This window comes from Pestalotiopsis fici, assembly GCF_000516985.1.
Source record: "Pestalotiopsis fici W106-1 unplaced genomic scaffold PFICI_Scf_4, whole genome shotgun sequence".
NCBI classification, from domain to species: Eukaryota; Fungi; Ascomycota; class Sordariomycetes; order Amphisphaeriales; family Sporocadaceae; genus Pestalotiopsis; species Pestalotiopsis fici.
Window position 1 is genome coordinate 476,472 of NW_006917094.1, and position 20,091 is coordinate 496,562.

A 20,091-nucleotide genomic window follows, 5' to 3' on the forward strand; every position below is an offset into this window, starting at 1 on the left:
AATCTAAAATTTCTGCCAACTCCATCTTTGCTTATACTGTTCTTCGAGATTGTGTTGATCCGTTCTCTGCACGCCATTTCCAAAATGTCAAACACAACAGGTATGACGACTGGAAGAAGGAAACAACAAAGTTGGCTAATTTCATTACACAGCTCCATTGCGCATTGCTGTATTGTTATTTCCAGCGTTGACAGCGTTGGACGTCTTTGGACCTCTGAACGCCTTGAATCTACTCTCAATACAGCACCCGATGACACTCTCCTTGCTATCGACAGACCTCAAGCCCGTCAGCATCGACCGCACCATTATCGACGGCGTGTACCAAGGTACATCGACATGGTTGTCACAGGTCAGTACATCGCTATCGTCGGTTAATAAACAGTTGTCTGGATGCGGTTTAAGTCAAGTTTTACTGACTCTCCATACTTGATATAGTATTTTAGTGAATTCGTGCTCCCAACGAATACGTTTGATGATGATCTTGATCTCGACGTCATCATGGTCCCCGGAGGCGCGGGAACTCGCAACCTGAATGCCACGCAGCCGCACGTTGACTGGCTCAAGGCTCGAGTTGATGATCCCGACTTGGACTACATGATGACGGTCTGCACTGGTACGTCGATTCTGGCACGGACTGGCATGATTGCGGGCAAGAATGCCACCACCAACAAGGCCGCATTCGACTAGGTCAAGTCAGTCGACGGCGCCGAAGACGTGAACTGGATCGCCAAGGCGAGGTGGGTGGTTGATGGAAATCTCTGGACCAGCTCCGGTGTGAGCGCCGGCACGGACATGACCCTTGCGTGGATCGAGCATGTGTATGGGAGGAACGAGAGCGAGCGCATCAGGATTATGATGGAGTGGAACGCATTGAATCAGACAGACGACCCGTTTGCTGAGCTCTATGGTCTGGTTTGAGGATACAAAGAAACATCTCAACGAATCTTATGATATCAAGCTAAGTGAGAAGAACTAGATGGCTCAGTGATGAAGTATGATTTTGGAGACGTACGGGATTAAAAGCATCACTAATCAATTCCAGAAATTTCGGTATCGGTGGTGAGGCTACAGTGGAGACGTAACTCTCTATACTGGCAAAGAATCTGTCTCCATCAGAGCCGTGCTGAATCATTAGTTTAACCGCCAACACAACTTCTTGTATCGCAAGCGATGGAATCAGCCCATTTTTGTCAGCCTGACGGCCGCTTGCCAAATAGGCTTGACACAATCGAATATGTCCGTTACGGTGCTCACATGACCAGTTTTAACTCTCTTTAGTGTTTCTGGGGAAGGCGATGTATAATTGACTATCATATGGTTGGAATGTGACCTACTACGAGCATGGGGACTGCACTGGCGAAGCGCGTCAAGTACGAGTCAACATAGCCGCTTGTGACACCCCAAACCCTGAGTTCTCTTCTGTACACATTGACGACATTTGCCGCAACATCTATGGAGGCCCTCATCGTGTCTCCCTGTACAGCAAGGGTCACTGCGGCTGTCCTACTTGCAGTTCTCATGGCTACGACACCTTCCCCGGGCAGTAGCAGATCCTTGAGCCCCTGGGCTCTATATCTGCCTCAGTCCTTGCTACTCTCCTTCATAATCTGCTCCACAACGTCCAGTTTCATCATCTTCCGCAGTAACCCATCAACCATCCAGGTGGGCATCAGACTCATGAATCGCCCCCAAATCGCATCTTGGCCTCTCCAGATAATAGCCGGGGGGTTTCGCTGCATCAAGTCACTCACAACTCCAGCAGCCCACTGTTCGGCCGTGATGCCTCGCCCATCGAATTGGTCTTGGCTCATGACATCCTCCACAACGGCGCGGGCTGGCTCAAATAGAGATCCTCGAGGCAGCTGTTGCGATTTGCCCTCGACATTGTTGTTTTGACTGTTCTTGATGAAATTCGTCATGACCATGGCGGTTTTGAGCTCGACCACGCGAATTCCCAGGGCTGCGAACTCTAGTCGCATCGCATCGGATAGTCGTGCAAAGGCAGCTTTTGAAGCACTGTAAACGCCCTGAAAAGGCAAAGCCGCCACTGAGCCGACAGAGGTATGGTTGACTATCATTGGTACTGCGAGATCGTCCTTGGCAGCCGAAGGAGCAGAGGATCGGGATCTCATTAATAAAGGCAACAGTGCTTGAGTTACAGCAAGCTGGGCCCATACGTTTAGATCGAAAAGCGCCTTGGCCGAGGCTAGTGATGCGTCCGAAATTGGCGCCGTATAGTGTCCACCAGCATTGTTGATGAGAATATCCAGTCCTGCCGGGACGGAATCATTGTCAGAACTAGACTTGGTCGAAATAGAGCGCTCGACAGCCTCGACGGCAGACTCGATAGAAGAGGCCGACGTCACATCAAGAGTCAGGATCTCTATGCCTTGAGATGCGAGATCAGACAGCTTCGAAGGGTCGCGTGCAGTAGCAAATACATGGTGTCCAGCTGCATGGAAGGCCGATGCGAGTGCGGCTCCCATTCCACCTGGTGAGCATCCAGTTATGAAAACCGTGAGTCGTTTAGAGGGTGCCATGATGGTTGAAAATTGGGTTTGTTTTTGAATGATATGGTTGAGTGGACTCCTAGATAGCTCAGTCGACACATGAATAGTTCGGTGAGATACATTACACGGATGGCTGTAAATGCATGTTTTTATACGAATCGCTACCATTAGACTTCAGGTTGGGACTCGGAGCTGTCATATCGTAAGAGCGGCGTTGCGGACTATGGGCTAAGCGGCGGAGTTTGAGCTGGCGGATTATGCGGAAATCGGACTATGTTTAGCCAAGCATCTCAGCACTAGAAGGAAAATAAGACAACGCAACTAAGAATTTGGAATCGATACTAGGTAAGCATCTTGAATGAAAGTTGAAATGTCCATTAATCGGATGCTTTATATGCCGCGCTGCCACTTCTTAATCATTGAATTTGGCGAGTGTCAGTTATGCAAGAAAGCTGTGTATCACTGGTCAATACTATGTAGCGACTAGGTACCTATAAATGACTGGCTGGACAGTTTGAATTGACAAACTGCGGAATTGATGCGAGAAAAACCGATCTTTTCCTTCCAAACGATAGAATGTACATAAATACTTGGGCAATCTCACACTATCAGACTCGACGATCCCCTCTCGTTGTGCTAGACAAGCTGCCATATTCCTCAGCCACAATGTGGCGCATGAGGTGAAGAAATGGTCCACTTTTTTCAATTGACAATACATAGTAGTATAGCATGTAACCATCATGTAACGATCTCCAACAGTGTTAAATAGCATATTTTGGGCCTCACTTTTTGAGGCACCTCCACCACTTAACCACCATCTTGCGGCGACTAAGCTGGACTTTCTCAGGGTCACTACTGACCTTGTAGCATTTTAAAAATTAAAGGAGCATTTATATCTATGTGAAATCATTAATATGCCATGCAATTGACAGCTGTCGACCCTGTTTCGGCTCTTCAATTTTTTAACTGATTTCGTGCGTGAGATTGTACCCACCTCGGAAGATTAGGGGTGTACTATTCTTAAATCGTCCTAAGCTTGTCGCATTCAAAATTCCTTTCTTCTTCGCACATCCTCACCAGACCCTCGATTGAAAGACTATGCTTTGCAACCGCAGGCTTCATACTCAATTTCCTCGATTGAACATGGGTCCGTCAGAGATTGCATCATATCATACCACGAATAACCCTTTCGACACAAGTCGCCACGCGCACCGAACGATTGACGAAGATGTGGCTCTGAATCGCCTTGAAGAAGAACTCGGCAATATCCAAGACGCTGCCAAAGTTCTGAGAGATCAGCTTATCGGCATTGAAGAGAACATTGCCAGATTCTGCGAGAAAGAGATTGATACTGCTGCCGAGCTGATAATCTCTTTTGAGGCAGAGAAGGCTAGAAAGTTAAAGAACATCAAAGCTTTAAATAGCCGTTCTGGTTCCCAATACTCTATGGTCGAGTTGTCTAGGACCCGACCGAAACCATTTGGCCATATACTCGAAAAAGTATTGCAAGGGAGAAGAGTGGGATATTATGACACCACCGATACTTGGGAAGACGCTCGTGATGCAGACATGAGCCATGAGTATGAATGGATGCGGGATTCAGGACCGCGTGCTGAAGAACTGCAAGTCATTGAGCTTTCTGAGGATGAACCAGACGACCATGCGCCACAACCTAGGGCAAATGCCATCAGAAACTGCGACTCCTGGTTGGATATCTCTGCCGGGGCCCGTCATTCTGAAACAAGAGATTACTTGCATCACATCAAGCAGCAACGCCGAAGAGGTATCAGGCAAAGCAACGTGGGACCAGAATTCAGACAGCCCCGTATCAGGAGTTCTGATGTATACATCGAGGAGTTTATTTTCACCTTGCGGGAAGATCCCCGCAACTCCTATGTCCTGAGATGCCCAAATGCGACCGAAATCCGAGCAACGTGCAACGGAATGGTGACAGAGTTCCTTGATGGCGGGATATTCACGAAAAAGCCTTTTGGCAGGGGACGTGCTTTTCAACACTTTTTGGAGTATCATTCCGACATATTCGATCTTGATCATTATCCTTCAAATGAATCAATATTTTATAAATGTGCGAGAAGAGGTTAGTACCACCTTGATGGCTCATTCTTCGCACTACTCACATGGCCGGTGAAAAGTGTGCTGGGATACGGTCCCGAAAGACAGACTAAACAAAGACGGCGAGGGCCCGGAGTGTGGGCTTTTTGATTGTAAGCTTGTATTGAATCCTTCTTCAAATCTGGATAATCAAGACTGATTATGCTCATAGATCGACCATCTGGAAAAGTTCTCGAGTTGGCAGAAGACATATGGGAGGAAATAAAACTTGACCTCGACCATGATGATATCTCCGCCTCCGGTGATGAGGGTCCCGAGGACCACGAAACCAATGAGGGGACATTACAATCAGTGCCGGAAACCAGAAACGACGAAGATCGAGTAATCGAGAATGGAACCAGGACGGTTATCAGATACCAAATAATTCAGGATACTCCTTTGCGCACGCCGCAGTCAGCACATATCCACCGGCCTATTCCATCTGCCTCACTGAGCAATTCGCGAAAGCATCCCTGATCAATGTCTCCAGTAGGACACGATCGCAAAAAGCCAACGACTCAGCGAAACAACAACAACTTCCTGGTCAATTGAGTCGGAATGATTCGCCAGAAGAGGCTACCGATTGTACTGCAGGGGCTTTTGACTCTCCGTTGTGCGCACCATTCCTTTCTTGTTTAGAAGAATCATTTTCATATTAACCTCATCTTCTTCGACTCGTTCGTTTCACAAGATCAACAAGTATACATGTATACTATCTGCGAGTTGCATGTATCGCGCAATTAGGATTATGTATGCCACACGCACAAGATCTTCCCGGGGTGGAGTCAAAATTGACTGACAAAGCCAGTTCTTTTTACTTTTCTTCTTTTTTCTTTCAGGGGGGCAGCTTTGGTCTTCAAGATAACCAAGTCACAATTTCTATTATTTCCTACAAATTATATGATGCAGTCAATAGCGAACAACTATAAGCGAAATGAATATGCCAAGCTGCTGTCTTTTATGATCCCATTCATTCGCTACGAAGGACTTACGGTTTTATGGACCAACTTGAACCCCCAAAAAGCGGAAGACAGTGTTGATGGGGCTCGAGCTGTATACTCGATCCATACTTTCTTGATGGGTTGAAACTAACGAGTGGATCGCGGCGCCAGTGGTCGTCGTACTGTTGTTTTCACATGTCTCTTTACTCGTCATGTTGCTGGGTAACAGGTATGGAGACGCATTATACAAGACTGGCAGCATTTTCTTATACATGTAAGGCTTCTTTGATGAGGTGTATCAGCCCGACCATCTGCTAGTTGTGATGAACAGATTTTTTTCGCGACAAGTGAGGCGTGCTGAAGACCGCAAGAATAATGCTTGCGACGATTGCACGATAAGCAATTATTCCGTGTTGCTTTTTTTGGTCCTAGGGTCTAGTCCTTGGGTGGGCTGCCCCCGCCTACGATCCCTTGTAGTTTGGCGATTCTGGCCTAGAAACTCTAGCCGAACGCAAGGAGCTTGGGCCTTTGTCTCCAACGGTTACAGGCGGACCCTTACCATACATTAGCGCCTTCGTCACCTGGACAGCCCCTCAATTGCGACGAGATAACCGGCAACAACCCAGAATGACGTTCTCGGGGATCATGGCTCTGCAGCTGCCCTGTCGGACCATTTTTTTGTTATTTTGTTGTTGTTCCTTTCTGTCCATGAGAACAACCCGATTGACTTATTAGCTTCTTCTCGGCTGCTGTCGCATGGACGTCTCGTCTTGCTCAGTACGACCACCGTCCTCTTGAGCCGACATCATGGCTGTCCCCAACCCCATCGCCTTCCGTCCTAAGCAGGTCACCTTCTGGACCGCGCTGGCCTATCTTGCGCTGCTCATACCTCTGATCATCGTCCATGAGACTGTTCCGGCGGCTCCCTCCCCCGAGAAACTCCAAGATGGCCTCAATCTCGTCGAGGCCTGGTCCGATCTTGCCACCCTCTCTCGAGCGTATCACCCGTACAATAGTCGGGAAAATGATGTTGTCCGCAAGTGGCTTCTCGAGAGAATAAGTGCGATCAAATCAGAGACCGGGGCCCACAGCGACAACCTCGTCATATTCGACGACAAAGTCAACAACATCACCATGGCAGGTGACGAGAGGGCCCCGAAACCTCTCCAAGGCCCAGACTTTCACCCCAAGACCATTGGGACATATTTCGAGGCCAACAATATCGCCGTTTATATCCGTGGCAAACAGGATCCTGCTGGGAGTTGGTGGGAGAGCGACTCCAAGGAAAAGCCCATAGGCAAAGGAGGGGTCCTGGTGAATGCGCATTTCGATTCTGTTTCGACAGGATTCGGCGCCACTGACGATGGTATGGCTGTAGTGTCCATTCTTCAGCTCATCAAATACTTCTCCCTCGAGCACAACCAGCCAGAGCGGGGCATCGTGGCTCTTTTGAACAACAATGAGGAGGATTGGCTCTGGGGCGCACGCGCATTCGGTTACCACCCACTCATGCCTTTTTGCCATGTTTTCTTGAACCTAGAGGGTGCTGCGGCTGGAGGCAAAGCCAATCTATTCAGAACCACCGATGCCGAGGTTACTCGCGCGTACCAAGGTGGCACAAATCCTTTTGGATCTGTGGTGTTCTCCGATGCTTGGCAACTTGGAGTCATTCGAAGTGGTACTGACTACTCCGTCTTTCATGATATCTACGGCATGCGCGGCCTCGACCTGGCCTTCTACAGACCCCGTGCGAGGTACCACACGAATCAAGATGACACTCGCCACACATCCGTCCACAGCTTGTGGCACATGCTGTCGCACGCCGTTCATACCACTAGCAGACTGTCTGGCGATACTGGCGAAACTTTCCTTGGCGAGCGGCCAGATCAAGATCAAAGCAAGGTCTCCAATGGTTCTCCGAGTGACGGTGTTTGGTTCGACTTGTTTGGGAAGGCTTTCATCATGGTCGGCTTGAACGACTTGTTTGCATGGTCTGTCAGTCTGCTAGTAGTGACACCCCTCGCTCTTATTTTGCTCTCCGTGATTCTTGCTCGATGCGACAAGTTTTACTTCTTCTCATCAAAGAAGTCCGCTCAAGAGGACGAGGGCGTTTCGGTGTCGGTTGCGCTTGGCGGTCTCAAAGGAATTGTCCGGTTCCCGTTTGCGCTCCTTGTCGCGGGAGCGCTGGTCGTCGGCTCGGCATATCTACTCAAGAAGATCAACCCCTTTGTCATTTACAGCCACGAGTACACAGTCTGGGCCATGATGCTGTCCCTCTTCTACTTTACATTCTGGGTCATTGTGGCAGCAGCAAATTTCTCCCGGCCCAGTGCACTGCATCGGGGTTACGCATTGCTATGGTTGTTCCTCATGACATGGGCATTTTTGGTAGCAGTGACGGTTTACGAACATCAGCGTCACATTGCCGCAGGCTACCCATTTGTATTTCTGCAATCAGCTGTCTTTTTGGCCACTCTACTCAGTCTGTTGGAACTATCTGGATTACCAAAGAAGTCGGCATTTGCCCAAAAGGTCTACGCCAATCACTCCTCGCGCGAGTCCCTTGGTACCGAGCCGGACAACCAGGCTGAATCCCAAAGCGAACCTGGTGCAGCTCAGGATGGCGATGAACAGGGCGATGAGGCGACCGAGGATAGCCCTCTGATCGGTGGAAGCAGCAACAAGAACCGAGGCTCGACTTTTGGAACAGTGTATCGAAGACCTGTGTCTAGTAGCGAAAATCAATCATCGGCCGGGGACGGTACCAGCAGCGAACCATTCGGCCACGAGCAGCCATGGTCGGGCAAGCTACCAAGCTGGCTTTGGTTTTTCCAATTCCTTCTGATTGGACCATTTTTCTTCACAGTGTTCGGTCAGTTGGGTCTGGCACTAGTAGCATCTGTCAAGGAGACTGGCGCCGATGGAGGCAGTACGCTGATCCCATATCTTTTGGTGGCTATCACTAGCATATTGCTCGTCCTGCCCATCACGCCATTTGCCCACAGGATCACCCACCACATTCCTCTGCTTCTCCTTGTGGTCTTTGCCGCCACACTGACGTATAACCTAATCGTTTTCCCCTTTAGTGCTTCATCCAGGTACAAGATCTACTTTTCCCAAGATGTCAACCTAGATACGGGAGAATCATTCGTGCATTTGATGGGTGTTGAAGAATACGTGCGCCAAGCTATGGCAGTGATACCATCTGCTATGAACAGTGAGGTATCATGCGAGGCCAAGGCATCCGACAGACCTGATATGGGCTATTGCACGTACAATGGCTCTACGGTGCTGCCGCAGGTCGGCCCTCGACACCAAAATCTCACAGATTGGATCTCTTTCAATGCCACTCGAGACTCTCACAAACTCCACTTTGAAATCGATGGTGTTGAGACGAGAGTTTGTGGCGTGCGGTTTCCCGAGCCAGTCTCCAAATTCCAGGTCAAGGGCGGCAATCCGGTCGATAGCCGCTTTGGAGCAATCCCCAAGAGTGGCTTGGACAGTATCATGCTCTATCGCCGCGACTGGGACAAGCCATGGGCGGTAGAGGTTGAATGGCCAGCAGGCATAGACCTTGACAAGAAGATTGATGTTGAGGTGTTTTGTAAATGGAACGACGCGAACAAGCAAGGAGCAATCCCAGCACTGGACCAAGCTCTCCAATATACTCCCGATTGGGTCGCAATCACCAAACTTAATGATGGATTAGTATACGGTAATAAGTCATATACGGTATAAGAAGGTATATGGGTGTTCATGGTTGTGGCGTCAAGGCATCTTCCCTAGGTACATATTTAATGAGTGCACTGCTTCTTGTTTGTAAAGCCGGCGAAATACACTCTAATTTACGTCTGATCATTTTGACGCGCCATATTTGTCTATGTCTTTGCTTGAAATATGGACAATATTTCCCATTAGAAACCACAAACTTTTCAACTCTCCGGGGCAAAGCTTAATACCCTGATGATTTTTGTGGGAGTGACTCGCAGGGTCGGAATGATTTCGCCATGTTCGTCCACACCCGCAGAATCTTCCATTGTAGGTCTTACCATAGTAAAGGTGCTCATAATACAATCATCGTACACGCCCATGAAGCTAACTGGCACGCCAAGGTCAGGCAGACTCGTTGTAGCCACCAAGACGGGAGCCTCCGTGGTAATGGCCGCATTGGCATCGAGGGTCAAGATGTAAATCTTGTTCCTGATTTCAAAGAGGACGCGCTTGCCTCCAGCCGTCTCGCTTATCGACAGCCAGCCACCCAGGTCGAATTCTGCGCCATTGCTCGGCTCGCACTCAATAATGGACGTGACGGCGGCAAGATCAGCGTCGCTGCGCAGGGCCCGCTCCCAGTCGGAGCACACCACGACGCGGCCGCCCCTGGAAACTCCGACCATGGTGTTTCCGTCGAGCATGCCGGCGCCCCACTCGTCGTCTGATATCGGCGGGGTGTGCACGGCTGCGGGAATGGGCTGCCCGGACCTGAGTGCCCCAGGAATGATTCGGCAGGGCGTTAGACGGTCTTGTTGTGGCGTCCTTGGAGGAAAGGGGGCGTGGTCTTGGTCGTCTGAAGGGACGAGTCTTAGAATCTCACGACGGACTGCTCCATGTTAGTGCATCGAGAAACATTACAGGTTTGGAAAGAAGCATTTGCCGCCATGTGTTGCTACAACTTACCCATGGCAAAATCAGAGCGCGGCGATGTGGGATGGTTGACATGGTACATTTTAAACGGGTCTACCTGGTGCGGCCGCAGCTGGCCCAAGGACTCGCCCGTCGTTTTATCATAAAAGTGGTACCCCTCGGCGCCCATGGAATACATGACTGCACGCTCATTTTGGTCTAGATGACCCACGGCACCATGCGGAATGTCGAGACGGGTGCGCAGAGTGGGCTTCTCCTCACCCGGGGGCACATTATAGACGAAGCCGTGCCCGTCGGTCGACACGACGCACAGGGTGCAATAGGACAGTTGAAACCCGCGCGTCTCGGCGTCGTGGTGAAGCAGCTCCACCTGCCGGAACTGGCCCCTGGGCAGGCCCGCGAGGTCCGTCCGCCAGACCTCGAGGGTGTTGCCGAAGCGGTCCCACACGGCCGTCCCGGTGTCGGGCTCGTACTCGAGGTGGGCGTAGCCGCGCACCTCGCCGTCGCCCTGCAGCGACCACAGCGCCGCGCCCGTGTCCATGTCGGTGACAAAGACGCCGCCGGCCTGGCTCGTGGAGATGACGAGCCGCCGCGCAAAGTCGGGCTTGAAGCGCCAGACAAAGTGCTCGGGCGCGTCCACGTGGATGATGGACTCGGTCGTGGTAGGGCGGTAGGCGTTCCAGTTGCGGGCCAGCTGCATCCGCCGCCGGCACGCCTCCTTCCACGACGCGGTCTCGTGGCCGTACTTTGCAAACGACGTTGCGGCCCGGAAGGCATCGGCTGGCTCGGCGCCTCCGCGTACTGCTGCCCCTGTTGACATATCATCTTCGACCTTGGCTGCGTATATCACGTCCGCATAGTCGGCGTCAATGAAGCCGTGCCAGGCCTGATTGAGTCGCGTGAGCTTGGCCAAGCTGTCTGGCGATGCAAACTCTAAGATCCGCAGGACAATCTCCGTGGGCAGCGTCGTTAATGGGTCCATGTTGACATGAACTCTGAGCAGAATTGTATAGTTTGTCAACCAATTGGGGCAGGGGTTGGACAACTTAACGTAGTTGTAGAAGTTTATATCGTTCGAGAAAATGAAAAACTTGAGGCGCACAGTGGGTTGCACATGAGAAGCTATGGTGGGGCTATTACATAGTCCGTGGAGACAGATGGGAATGCTCTGTAGATCACATGCATGTGGTGACTATCCCTTCTTATACTTTATTTGCATCAGATTGGTTGCAGATAAATATACTTGAATTGAAATCACGCTTCAAGAGATGTCTAATTGTTCTCGTTTTCAATCAAGATTCTGAGAAATTTTGAATGATATTTGGCCGCATTTCACCGTGACCCACCGGACTATAGCGCGCTGACATCATTGTACTTGGCACTTTTATAGACTCAGACAGCCGTGTGATAACCAGTGATTAGAGTTCTCACCCTTGCAATAACCGCCCACAGTCCCAACAACCTCCGATAATTCTCCAGAAGTTGTTATACACCTCCTCCAGCATTATAAACGTTAGATCGGTACCAAGCCCCATATTTGAATCCAGTGATTTACCACGTACTCTCCCATATATTTTGTGCTGCTTAATACTGGCTGTTATAGAGGTTCTTCGCCTGGTGCCCACACCAGTTGCTAGAAATTTCTATAAGCCGTATTGTACCATAGAAAAAACAAGGGAAGATACCAGGCACACCAGAGCAAAGAAATATGGGGCATGTACCGATCTAACGTATATTATGCTGGAGGAGGTGTAAATCATCATTTCGTTCACACGTTGACAAATACCTGGGGTTCCCCTTGATTGTCGCCGTATGAACCTATGATTTGGCCGAGTGATGATTGACTAGTATAAGTACGGAATGCGCTGCTATTCACTACCGGGAAACACCAATCGCAGAAACTGTCTTGTGTTAATTTGCGCGTTTGGTGCTCAGTATTTGCTGAGCCAGAAATCTACTTAGTTATTCAGGCATATAGATGGCCAATCTGGATCCGGCCGACTTCTCCTGCACTAAAGCCAGCATGCGATACCTCGTCATCCGTAGCCTTGCCATCATGAACAGAAAATTCACCCCAAAACAATTTTTCTTCCGCCAGGCATCGTTCGGCCCTTGAATTCGAGTCATGCCCAATTGAGAACTGAGAGTCGTAGGCAGTTTCGACGTTGTACCTCATATTTGAATATAAGCCCGGGTCATTTGATTTTCCTGCCTGTCTCTCATGACTAGTCTCAATATCTGGCGATCCAGCTTGACGTAGGGGAGGGCAGGTTGCGGCAGCCAAGGAGGCGCTGCAATTTGCAACCAATGGCATATAATTTGCTCCTTCATACCTCTTGAACCAACCCAGCGCACAGACGCCCAAGAGAAAGAGTGCCAAGATACCCAGCGATGCCAAAATTGGGCCAGAAGAGTATCCAACAGTTGAAATCAGATTATCCAGATCCTCGAGACCGTCTGGTTTATAGACCGAGACGCGAAGGACAAACAGGCTTTGCGACAGACACCAGTGTAAAACTGTGCTTATGGTCATGAGAGGAATAGCAAATTTCCAAGGCAACTGCAAGAAATACGTTCCACGTTGTGCCGTGTGTCGTCTCGGGAAACTGACTCGGAGGCCGCGATCACGTACGGCGTAGGAGCTAATTTCATGATGAGCAAGCATCGACGTCAGCACCGAGTTGCACGCAACATAGACATATGTTACGGCAACTTGTGGCACGTTGGCGATTAGAGTGCTCCTGACGACACCCAAGCTCTCGCCCGGTCCGGATCCTTTACCCACCGAGATTGTGGCCTGGGTGGAGGCCTGGCCAAAGTCGAGGAAGAGATAGCCATCTAAGCCAAAAGCAAAGAATAGGGCAATGAGAGCAATGATGGACAAGCCGGACGGTAGCATGTATGTCAACCATGTCACCCCAGATGGGCCAGTGTGCCAGCGTGGTGCTTTCTCCACCGCCCTCTTTCCCCGATGTGACTGTTTTCGCCTGAAGAATGGCAATGACGGCAATCGTGACGGTGAGGACTCTCCGACTGTTTTGTTTTGCCGTTGGCTTTGTCCGCCAAGCCACTGAAGAGGCATTTCTGTTCCGAAATCCCAGAAGCCTGCCTCGGTCATGTCGTGGCCTTGTTGCCTACCGCCTTTCCGGACGAGGCGAGCTGATGCAAGACACCGCCCGGCGAATCGAGTATCGGGTTGGCGCAGATAACTTGCGATCAAATCTCCATTTGTGACGATGCGCTCCTCACCTGCGCGCCGTGGCTGGTGAGACGTTAGAACCCATGTGCATAAGAAGCAGAATACCTTGATGGCATTGGCGGCAGCAACCACATAAAGTATGGCGGGTGTGGTTCCGATACGGCATGGCCTGTCGACGGTCTCTGCGAGACATCCCGTGACAGAGGTATTGGAACTGGCGATATCTGCTAGGTACTGGTTTGATTCCAAGGTCCTCCAGCCCGAGGCGGCGGACAATGGAGTCCAGTATGAGCCGTTGTTTTCAGCGAGGCTTGAAATCTCACACACGGTCGAAAAGGGAGATGGAAAGCCACAGACCCAGGTGTCTCCAACACCGATCGTTCCATTATCGCCATGTTCATCTGCACCAGTAGTGTGAATCCCTGCAAAGAGCAAGGTGTTTGTTTTGTTCTCAAGGTTGAACACAAGGGCGACATTGCTGTATTTTTGAAGCATCGGCGTACCATATTCCGTGATGCAATCAGAAGCCGTAAGACGAGTGACATTTGGGCCGCTCATGGCCTTGAGCCAGACATCGCTAAAGTTCTGGTGATCTCCCGTATACCACCCCTCGATAAAAAGAGGACCATCCACGGTGGCATTGATGCCAGAATCAAAGTTGGATGTTACACCACCGACATAAAAGTCGTTCGAACTGACAGTTTGGACAATGGCCGAATTCCACAGCAAATGCAACGGAAGCGAGGTGACAGCGAGCAGAACACAGAGTACTGACCTCCGCCAATCGACGTGTGCGAGGTTCTGGAAATTTGGCACGCCGATTCGTAGCCATTGTCGTTTGCTGTGAGCAGCATCAATTTCGTCTCTGGTAGGCGATGCCAATATTTGCATGCAGTAATTTGAGCATCCCAATAAAAGAGTCGACAGAATGTTGATAATTAAATGCGTAACAAGTGAAATCGTTTTCGTTGTTTGGCAGCTTCCTTCATGAAAAGTCGAAAGGCCGTCTTCGACTACGATGCCGGCCAGATTTCGCGTCTTGTTGAGCTGGGCTATAGTTGCCAGAACCAGGTTCAGAGCAAGCACCGCTGAAGAAACGGTGATGCAGAATGCAATTCCGGTTCGCCATCCCTTCCAGTAGTCTATGAACCGATCCTTGCTTGTCTTCGCGCGATGCTTCGAAAATATGGCCAGTTTTTGTAGCCATGAACGATTGCTGCCTCGCGCGACTCGTCCCGTACCGGGCTCCTCAATCCATTGTGACCCTCCTCCTGGGATGTCAGTCAGTGGTACTGGCTCCCACTGTGGCATGGCGAGTTCGATGCATTCGCAAAGCGTGGGGAGACGAGAACGGAATCAACCACAATGAAGCACAAATTCAACGACGAGGCTCTTGGAGTTCTTTAAGAGCAAGAATTCTTCCAGGGAAATGTTTTCTACAAAAAAGGCGACTTTGACAAGCAGCTGACGCTCTGAAAAGACCCCTGTTAGAGGCTCCCTACTTGGATCCTTCGCGTCTTTTCATGTCGATCCCCGCCCCCAAAGGAGGCGCTGTCGTCGAGTCGAGTCGGCGCTCCCAGCAATCAGGAAGCGGGCCCAAGGCCCAAGCGAGCTGAACTAATAGGAAGAAAAAGATGGCAAGGTACATACGGTGAAAGGAGGCTAATTTCGCAAGTCAATGGCTTGGCAGGACTCAAGAATCTTGCCCAAGGTATGAGAGATCCAAGATTTTGGTATTCCGGTCGTGATCGTATGAAACCTGAGAGGGAGAAGGAGTATTATTCTCATTCTACGGAAAGGCTAACTTGAGAAGTTTCAAGCTAATTTAGAACCCTCGTTGGCGGAGGTTGTTCTTTCTGCACAGGTAAACCACTGAAGTGCACTGGATTAAGCTTAACTTCTAGCATTGCAACGTTAGATTTAGTGACCTATTTTGGGCTTTCCAGCACCTCAATTCCCCACAACCAATACGTACGGCCATGCACTGGGTAAGCTCGATTGCAGCCACTTCTCGCCTCATGGGTTTCACGATTATGCAAATTGCACTTTGGGCATCTCGATGTGCACCAACCACGACATCATGCAATCTCTGCGCTGGAAAGCGAAGCCGCCTGTGCAGTCCTTCTGCCAAGAAGTGTTTCTTTTTCTGTAGGCAGCAGAAATAAATGTAGAAATTCATTTGCATTCCGCGGTACCACGAGACCAAGAAGTCCTGTCTAGTGGAGCCAGCACAGACATAATCTCAAGGGTGACGTTAATATGCACTTCACAATCAAGGCCGGTCTGATTTAAACACACCAGGAGACCAAGCCTCAGCCTCGTTCCTTTTGTTCACGAGAGAGCTTGACGAACATCTCAAAACATCCCGTTGCTAACAGGTTATGTCTCGCTAGACCTATAAGCTCATAATTATTATTGCTACTTGAAGTTTAATGTTAATCTATTATATAGGTAATTGACCCACAAGAGCATAACCATCTTGCCAAACCATGACCAAATCTTCAGGAGAAAAACCATATACGAATGTAGTGAGCCGTTTGGGGGCTTTTGTCCGGTTTTTTTTTTTAAACTTGTCGTAGTCGCTCGAGATCCAGGCATAGGTTACACTATCTCAGGCAGCCTTTCTGCAAGGAGGGGAAAGGAGAGGAAAAGAAAAGAAAACATAGTGAGGGGTTGCAACCAATGCCGGCTCATTGGCGGGAGCCTCGCCAGTAAAGGTACACGAAGACTTTTTCAAGGATCACTATTAAGTCGCAAGCAGAAACTGTTATTCACACGAATTCTGGAACTTCTTATACAGGTAGTAAATGCTCTCCATTTTTCAAATCTAAGTAATGTTGTAGCCATAAATTGAATGGGCAAACACAACCATGTCGGCGACATTTCTCTCTCCACCGTTCAACTACCAGTCTCGCATAGACTCCGCCTGGCTTCGGCTGCTTCAACCCATCGAAATCTCCCAAAAAAGACTCTCTTTCAGAATCATCCAGCTACGGAGAACAGCGGTGCCAGATTACACTGCCGTGTCGTATACTTGGGGGGATCAGTCACCATCCGAGGTCATCTATTTGAATGGCCAGAAATTCAACGTCCGGCCCAACCTCTGGTCATGCCTCTACTACCTGGGTCGAGCCCAGCAGACATCGCCCGTCGGTTATCTCTGGGTTGATGCGATTTGTATCAACCAGAGCGATGATGTCGAGAAGACAGCACAGGTCCGTGTTATGGACCAAACATACCGCGATGCAGCATTCGTCTCGATTTGGCTTGGTCTAGTTAGCCTGCCCGACCATGTTACGGTTGAGAACATCAACAACGCTCCAATTAAGACATTGGATACGGACTTGTTCGACTGGCAAGATTCAATGATTGATGTTTCCAATCGCTCGTATTGGTCGCGAGTCTGGGTGATACAAGAGTTCCTTCTGGCCCGCCACATTAGGCTGCATTGCAGCAACTGGAGCATCGACGGCGACGAATTCAGTGATATACTTTGCCGGGAGGCGGGAATCGACCATTTGTCTGATGATCCTCTCCCCAAAGCCTCCCGACAAGCGCGGTCAAACATTGATGCACACGGTGCACTCCCACTGATTCTTGGTCGGCATGTGGATAAGCACCCAGACTTCCTCCAACCGCTTCATCGTCTGATTACTGAGCATCGCAAGTCAATGTGCGGCGACCCGAGGGACAAGGTGTTTGGTCTCCTTGGCCTTGTCACTATGGATGAAAGGAAACTCCTTGAATGATATTTCCCAAACTATGAGCTGTCCAAAGATCACGTCCTAATCATCACCTTGGCCCATCTTACCCAATTTGGCCCTTTGGTGTCGTCGCTCAGGGATCAAGAGACCATCACACCACGGTCTGATGATTTATTTGAAGGACTTGGCGTAGGCTCTCTTGCCCAGAGAAAACGACTTCTCCATCGATCCTCCAAGCTTGATTACGTTGGGCAGTTCTCAAGCGAACAATTGTCACGGATCCTCGAGTCCCAAGATGAGTTGGAGCCATATGAGGCGAGTGTGGAGCCCGATGAAGAAGCCGGTATCGATGCTCCGTGGGCCGGTGAGGCCCGGTTGAGAGCAATGGAAGCTTGGTCCAATACTGTCACCGGAACTATCACTCTCGTGATCATTGGCTTGGTCCTTGGTTACTTCAATTATGTCAAGGAATGGAAGTGATTGCGTCGTTTCACAGGGTTCATGATACATGAAGAGGATCTTGAGAGATGGAGCATCAAAGATAGCATCTTGACTTGTTACTCACCAGGTCTGGTTTCTCGTATATGTGATTATGGCAACCTAGGGCAATGCAATGTGGCCTTCAACCATGGCTCGATAATTTAACTACTTGACGTTTAGGCGGAATCTGCAAGGACAGGTAGAATTGCTTGAACGCAACCGACGTGGGCTTGGGTGCACTCAGACAGGATTCGCAATTGAAGTAAAAGCATTATCGTGGTAGAAATACATATTAGACAAATTATCGCACGCCCGCAACTCCGTAACTATGATTACCTATGCCGTCCTAACAATTGATCCCATCATAACAAGTTCGTGTCATAAGTCTCATTTGATGACATGATAGCATACTAGGGAGTGAAACATTCGCCCCAAACGCCGGCTGATGTGAACATGATCGAACAAGCTGGAAACAAGGACTTCTCATCATCATTGGCAAAATGCAAAATGCTCAACCTTGCGTGCCGTACTCGGCAGAATTTTCGCGAATCAACGGCATGCGCTCCAGAGCGGGAGCATCCTCGTGGTGAACTTCAACTTCAAAGTCCCTACCCTTGATGTAGACATAGCTGGTGATTGCTATGCCTATTATCGTACCCAGCACGCCCATGACAGCATTGATAGGGGTAGGATCACCATTTAGAGGTCCATGCGTGAGGGCATCAAGTCCAGACTGACTAAAATTCACCAGCCCACTAAGGCAGGTGATCATACCGTATACACGACCGAATGTGGCAAAGCCAAACACCTTGGTGGCATAGTCACTAAGTAATGTTAGCGTGACTGGGATGATATCGTAACAGGATGCACCTATACTTACGATACAGCCGAGTAGTAAAGCGGGCGAAACAGAACGAAACTGATCACAGTCGCATAGCCGGCCCAGACAAACGGTAGGCAGTTCAGAACTCCGATCAACGCAATATAGCCGGTGAGGACAGCAAGGACAGTGGCGACACTCATGTTATTGAGTAGCATGCCAATGAAGGGAGTAGCGGCGATACCGCCAACGGGCAAGGCAATGTCGAAAAAGTCATTGATTGCCACAGCGTACTCTTCCGAGCTCAGCATGTAGCGGTATTGGGCACGGATGGTGGCGATGAAGTAGTTCATTCTGAGCATCTGCAGTACCGTTAGAAGGAGGATGAGAATGAACCAAGGGGTAAGCATTTGCTTGTGGGCAGGAAGGCCGTGGAGCACGCCCCAGACGCCGCTGACCACGTGTCGCTCCTCCTGAATCTGCGCTCTCTCTTCTCTCTGGTCAGCGTCTCCAATGAGATCCTCGAGACGATCCAGCTTGGCTTGGCGGGTATCAGCACGGTGGCTGCGAACCCGTTCCAATTCTCCGTCGCTCAGTTCTTGGTCCGAATCATGCATATCCCGCATGGTGTCTTGTGCTTTCTCAATCTTGTGCTCCAGCTCTGGTGTTGTATGATACTCGCCCTTGGGCATCAAGGCAAACTCTCCAATGAGCATGATCACGGCCACTCCAATGTAGGCAAAGAAGAATTGCGATGGCTCAAACCGATGGCTGGTAGCTTCCCAGGCCAGCCGATAAAACAGAAAGACGGCAGCAGAAGCGTCAAACGCGCCAGTGATTACAGCCACGACAAGTCCGCTGTGTTTGGGAAACGCGTTGGCGAGTTGGAAACTAGGCACAAAGAGGAATGTTCCACCCAAGGCCAGAAAGATATTGCCCACTAGATAACCATCAAACTCGGGAATGGCGAATGCATAGCCCATCAGCAAACAACCGACAATGATGAAGAGGGAAGAAGCAATGTAGCAGACTCGCCGCCCGAATCGATCCAAGGATGCACCAGCAAACAGGGACGAAACGTTGGTAGTGATGGAGGCCGCAACGAAGAACAGGTTGAGACGGAGATCCTGCTCCGTGCAAGGCACCTCAAAGGGGTCTTGATCATCTTCGGTCGCATTGGTTGAAGAGCATAGTTCTCTATAGACGCCTTCTGCTATAAGAACTGGCTTCAGAGAGGCATAGCCAAAGACGATACCGGAAGCAAGGCAGCAAATAAGGACAGCGAAAGCAACCTGGACTGTTTGTTTCGAGTTAGTCGAAGTTTTTTTTTTTTTTTGGCCCTGGATTGGAGCGCCAATATGAATGGTCTCGGAAAATGATTGTAAAGCGACTTACCTATACGCCTAGCTGGGGAGATCTTGTACGCGGCAATGTGCGGAACAGGATCAACGACTTCAACAAAGGCCAGGGGATCGGTGGGCGCAAAAGCGTCGAAGCTCAATCGACGCCACCGCGGCTCGCTCCGGACATCGCAATCATCATCATCTAGGAATGGACTTTCTCGGTCGACGCCCTCGAATGCGGTAACATGCTGGGCGAGAGACATTGACTCTTGTTGAGAAGAGGAGTTATATGATTGGGCGGGAAAATAGGAAAGGCAAAAAAAATGAAGAGTCGCGATTGG

At 49.9% G+C, this 20,091-nt stretch overlaps 8 protein-coding genes across 8 annotated transcripts; 4 read left to right on the forward strand and 4 right to left on the reverse strand.

Annotated features, from left to right (window-relative positions):
• Positions 1–84: 84 nt before the first annotated feature.
• Positions 85–918, forward strand: PFICI_06118 (uncharacterized protein; the record flags this gene model as incomplete). The annotated part of the gene is made up of 4 exons (XM_007834699.1): positions 85–100; positions 153–349; positions 436–613; positions 698–918. 4 exons carry the CDS (start codon positions 85–87, stop codon positions 916–918), a joined length of 612 nt encoding a protein of 203 aa, XP_007832890.1.
• Positions 919–1,580: 662 nt separating this feature from the next.
• Positions 1,581–2,540, reverse strand: PFICI_06119 (uncharacterized protein; the record flags this gene model as incomplete). Its single annotated transcript, XM_007834700.1, has 1 exon — positions 1,581–2,540. One exon carries the CDS (start codon positions 2,538–2,540, stop codon positions 1,581–1,583), a length of 960 nt encoding a protein of 319 aa, XP_007832891.1.
• A 1,113-nt stretch (positions 2,541–3,653) lies between these two features.
• Positions 3,654–5,099, forward strand: PFICI_06120 (uncharacterized protein; the record flags this gene model as incomplete). The annotated part of the gene is made up of 3 exons (XM_007834701.1): positions 3,654–4,608; positions 4,664–4,735; positions 4,795–5,099. 3 exons carry the CDS (start codon positions 3,654–3,656, stop codon positions 5,097–5,099), a joined length of 1,332 nt encoding a protein of 443 aa, XP_007832892.1.
• Positions 5,100–6,370: 1,271 nt separating this feature from the next.
• PFICI_06121 (uncharacterized protein) lies at positions 6,371–9,301 on the forward strand (the record flags this gene model as incomplete). Its single annotated transcript, XM_007834702.1, has 1 exon — positions 6,371–9,301. One exon carries the CDS (start codon positions 6,371–6,373, stop codon positions 9,299–9,301), a length of 2,931 nt encoding a protein of 976 aa, XP_007832893.1.
• Positions 9,302–9,495: 194 nt separating this feature from the next.
• PFICI_06122 (uncharacterized protein) lies at positions 9,496–11,186 on the reverse strand (the record flags this gene model as incomplete). The annotated part of the gene is made up of 2 exons (XM_007834703.1): positions 9,496–10,160; positions 10,238–11,186. The coding sequence occupies 2 exons, from the start codon at positions 11,184–11,186 to the stop codon at positions 9,496–9,498; spliced, it is 1,614 nt and encodes a 537-aa protein (XP_007832894.1).
• Positions 11,187–12,170: 984 nt separating this feature from the next.
• On the reverse strand, positions 12,171–14,714 carry PFICI_06123 (uncharacterized protein; the record flags this gene model as incomplete). Its single annotated transcript, XM_007834704.1, has 1 exon — positions 12,171–14,714. One exon carries the CDS (start codon positions 14,712–14,714, stop codon positions 12,171–12,173), a length of 2,544 nt encoding a protein of 847 aa, XP_007832895.1.
• Positions 14,715–16,273: 1,559 nt separating this feature from the next.
• Positions 16,274–17,587, forward strand: PFICI_06124 (uncharacterized protein; the record flags this gene model as incomplete). The annotated part of the gene is made up of 2 exons (XM_007834705.1): positions 16,274–17,098; positions 17,171–17,587. 2 exons carry the CDS (start codon positions 16,274–16,276, stop codon positions 17,585–17,587), a joined length of 1,242 nt encoding a protein of 413 aa, XP_007832896.1.
• Positions 17,588–18,098: 511 nt separating this feature from the next.
• Positions 18,099–20,013, reverse strand: PFICI_06125 (uncharacterized protein; the record flags this gene model as incomplete). Its single annotated transcript, XM_007834706.1, has 3 exons — positions 18,099–18,411; positions 18,468–19,704; positions 19,803–20,013. The coding sequence occupies 3 exons, from the start codon at positions 20,011–20,013 to the stop codon at positions 18,099–18,101; spliced, it is 1,761 nt and encodes a 586-aa protein (XP_007832897.1).
• Between the last annotated feature and the right edge of the window lie 78 nt (positions 20,014–20,091).